General features: G+C 27.5%; 1 protein-coding gene across 1 annotated transcript; it reads right to left on the bottom strand.

Annotated features, from left to right (window-relative positions):
* Positions 1–231: 231 nt before the first annotated feature.
* LOC101510205 (annexin-like protein RJ4) lies at positions 232–2,773 on the bottom strand. Its single transcript, XM_004510961.3, has 6 exons — positions 2,628–2,773; positions 2,301–2,446; positions 1,967–2,182; positions 1,530–1,742; positions 1,325–1,414; positions 232–586 (listed from the first exon to the last, which is right to left on the bottom strand). The coding sequence occupies exons 1-6, from the start codon at positions 2,698–2,700 to the stop codon at positions 380–382; spliced, it is 945 nt and encodes a 314-aa protein (XP_004511018.1). The 5' UTR covers positions 2,701–2,773; the 3' UTR covers positions 232–379.
* Positions 2,774–3,566: the final 793 nt, after the last annotated feature.

Here is a 3,566-nt window from a genome sequence, read left to right as displayed (position 1 = left end):
AGAAATTTTATTATTTCCGTAAATGTATTTTCATTTATTACCATTTCATTTTATTTCCATCACAAAAAAAAAAAAATTTCGTGAATCAAGGATTTTTTGAAATTTTGTAGATCCTAAGGTCTTAATTTCTAAGAATTACGAATTCTACTTTGAGATATAAGTTTTTTATTTTTAGCCTGTTCCTCATGTATTATGTTGATAATGGTTCAAACTTCCAATAAAGCATTCAAGTCAAAATGAACCATTAAACATACCATTCAACTATGTAACAAGATAGAACTTCAAGTTCTCATAAAAGCAAGGAAATCTAAAACCACACTCAATAAGATAAAACAACATAGAAAATAGCATCCAATTATTGTCTTATTTAAACTCATAATCATAGATGCCACCAGCCTAAGATAGTGAGAAGGAACTTCTTGTAATCTCCTGAGATTTCTTTGGCAATAACATGTTCTAGAAGAACACTGTTTCTCTTATAATAAACATCTGAGATGTTTTTCAAATCTGTGTAAGCTCTGCTCACAATCACACGAGTGAGTGCATCCTCATCAGTTCCAATCTTCTTGACAGCATCTCTCACCACCTATAATAACATTAAAAAAATGTCAAGATTCATTCTAGTTAATTTAACAATTTAGATTTAAACTTTAATACTTCTACACAAAACTCATAATAAAAATGTATTATCTAATTCTTGTAGATTTAAATTCAGATATAATTGCTTTCGCGACCCCTTAATTTAATTTCATGTGATATTTTAGTTATTTATTTTTTTTTTTCGATTTAGTCTTTTATTTAATTTTAAGTAACTATCTGATCTTTTATATCTTAAAATATTACCAATATTATCATTTCTTAACATAAATTTAAAATTAATCAAAATCTTCAAACAAAATCTATAAAATTCAACACCAATTTCAAAAAAGTCATATATTCATCAAATGTATAACTCAAATATTCAAATAAATTCATATTTCTGTATCTAACAACATCAAATTCATAAAATAAAGAATGAAAATGAGTTTATTTAAATATTTGAGTTATAAATTTGATGAAATGTGCATTATATTGAATGTGATAATTAATTTTATAGATTTTGTTTGAAAATTTTGATGAAATTTTTATAAAAAAAATGATAATATTATTGATATTTTAAAACAATAAAAGATCAAATTGTTATTTAAAATTAAATAAAACCTAAATAAAAAAAAATTAATTAACTAAAATGCTACCTAAAGTTAAGTTAAAAGAGTCTGCAGTACCAATTATACCTATTATACCAGTAAATTAATAATAATAGAGAATACAATGAGAGTCCTACCTTTTCATAATACTTGACATGATCATTGAAGCAACGAATGGTGGTATACAATGATTTCTGAAAATCATCTGATCCTTCATCCAATAGTTTCTGTTAAGATGTAAGGGACACAAATTTAAATGATAGATTATAGTATCAATTTCTTTTATTGTTTTGCAAAGAAAAGGAAGAAAAAAAAATAGTGTGTTAGCTCTTTTTTGTATACCTTAGTGATGGAACCACCATGAGTCTCTCTATAGCGATTGAAAGTTGCAATCAATTGAGTCTTGCTCCTTGTAGTCAAGATCCTGATTGCTTCTTCATGGCTACCTTTTTTCTCTTTCACAGACTCGTGAAGAATTTCAGCTTCACTCTGAGCCAATTTTGCATTTATCTCATCACCAGTATATCTGTATGAGGTCACTAGCCCCACCAAAAGCTGCTCAATATCAAAAACAAACTTATCAAAATCAGGGTTCTTAAAAAGGTCTTTAACAAAGATATGGGCCAAACAACATCAAAGTTTTTGAAATCTTCACTAATGCAATGTTCCTTCCATTAAGGTATACAAAAATAAAAATTTGCATCAAATCTTACATCTTTTAATCAGAAATGATCAGTAAATTTCGATAAAAATTTGAGTTAATTTGAAAAAGGACTTGCCTGGCGAAGATGGCCTGAAGTATGAATAGCCAAATCTTCTTCAATGGAGTGCTTGTAGCGGTTGATATAGGCACGCCTCACATTAAAGAGCTCTTCAGGGGAAAGAACAGAGGAAATTTCCACAATCACATTGTAGTTTTTTCCACTCTTTATAGCAACATGGACCAAAACAGCGTCACGATCAGCAGGCTCCAATATCCAACGGTACACAGCTTTCTGTTCATTAAAATAAAATTTCAAAATTTTACATATATTAATTTAAGAAAATGAATTAATTGAATGTTATTTATAAAATTGACAAAATTGACTTTGATACTAAATTACTAATATGCACCTCAAAATCTCCTTTGATCTCAGACTCCAAGCGTTTGACAAGATCCTCATGATAAATGTCCTCATAAGATTTTCTAATTAATTGTATCTGATGTGAGGTTCTGTGACCCAGTATTGATATCACAGTGTTTTCATCAGTTCCCCATCCTACAATATTGAACATATATAATACAATCAACTAAATTTTGAGCACCCCATTATTTAATTAAAGATTACATAAGAGTATCAGATTCATAGAAAAAAAAAAGTAACAAAGTATGCAAATTAAATAGCCAAATCAGTATGCAAATTTGTCAACAACAAAAATGATGATAGGGGAAGATCACACCTTCAAAAGCCTTTCTGAGAGCTTCAGCATCTTCTTGGGGAGTGTTAATGCTAGGAGCAATAACGGTAGACATAGTTGAATATGTATATTGTCTATAGTACTAATTCTGATGATGTGATGAAGAAACCTATGTCCACAACTCTTCTATTTATAATAGTTTGTGGTCTCAATTATAGATAAAAAAAAACACATAATTAAAAAAAGTTGATGTATTTAATTTTAAATTTTGAATTAAATATATCAGATTTTTTTTACTAAATTTTGCTTATATTTGAGATTAAGGTAGTATAATGTAGACAATAATAAATATTTGTCTCGTTGGAGACAAATGATAAAATTAAATCGATACAGACACGATAAAAATGTAAATATTTATTCTCTAAATAGTCTTTGCACAACAACAAGACATTTTTATTGTTCGATTAATTTCACGTGTGATTCCTCATTATCGTTTTTTAATTTAATATATAACGGTGATTTTTATAAGCTAGATATCAAAACATTTATTCAATTGTCGAAACAAATTATCGAGATTGAATCTCAATTCACCTAAATTTTTCAATAAAATAAAAAGTATATATGTTGTAATTTTTCAATTAAAAAAGTTGCAAAGTGAAAAATAATACATTTTTTTATTTTTGAAAATCAAGAGACACAACGCCAAATTTTTTATTTAAAACACAAGATTAGAGAAAATTATATGCTCTAATTCATGCATTGGAAATATCATCTATGGCTAATAAATATTTTATATTTGGACAATAATTTATTATGTTTGTTTTTATTTTCCTTTTGAGGTTGAACAGATTCAGTTTTCAAGGCAATTTGGCAGTATATGAAAATCTGTAAACAACAGCAATTATTTTATTTACATTGGTGATATCACTGCCACGTATTACCATCAAAGTGATCAGAGAGGAAATCAATGTCACGTGATGG

Source organism: Cicer arietinum, chromosome 7, assembly GCF_000331145.2.
Source record: "Cicer arietinum cultivar CDC Frontier isolate Library 1 chromosome 7, Cicar.CDCFrontier_v2.0, whole genome shotgun sequence".
In the NCBI taxonomy this organism is placed as follows: Eukaryota; Viridiplantae; Streptophyta; class Magnoliopsida; order Fabales; family Fabaceae; genus Cicer; species Cicer arietinum.
Note: the sequence above shows the minus strand (reverse complement) of the source record. Positions and strands in the feature narration are given on the sequence as shown.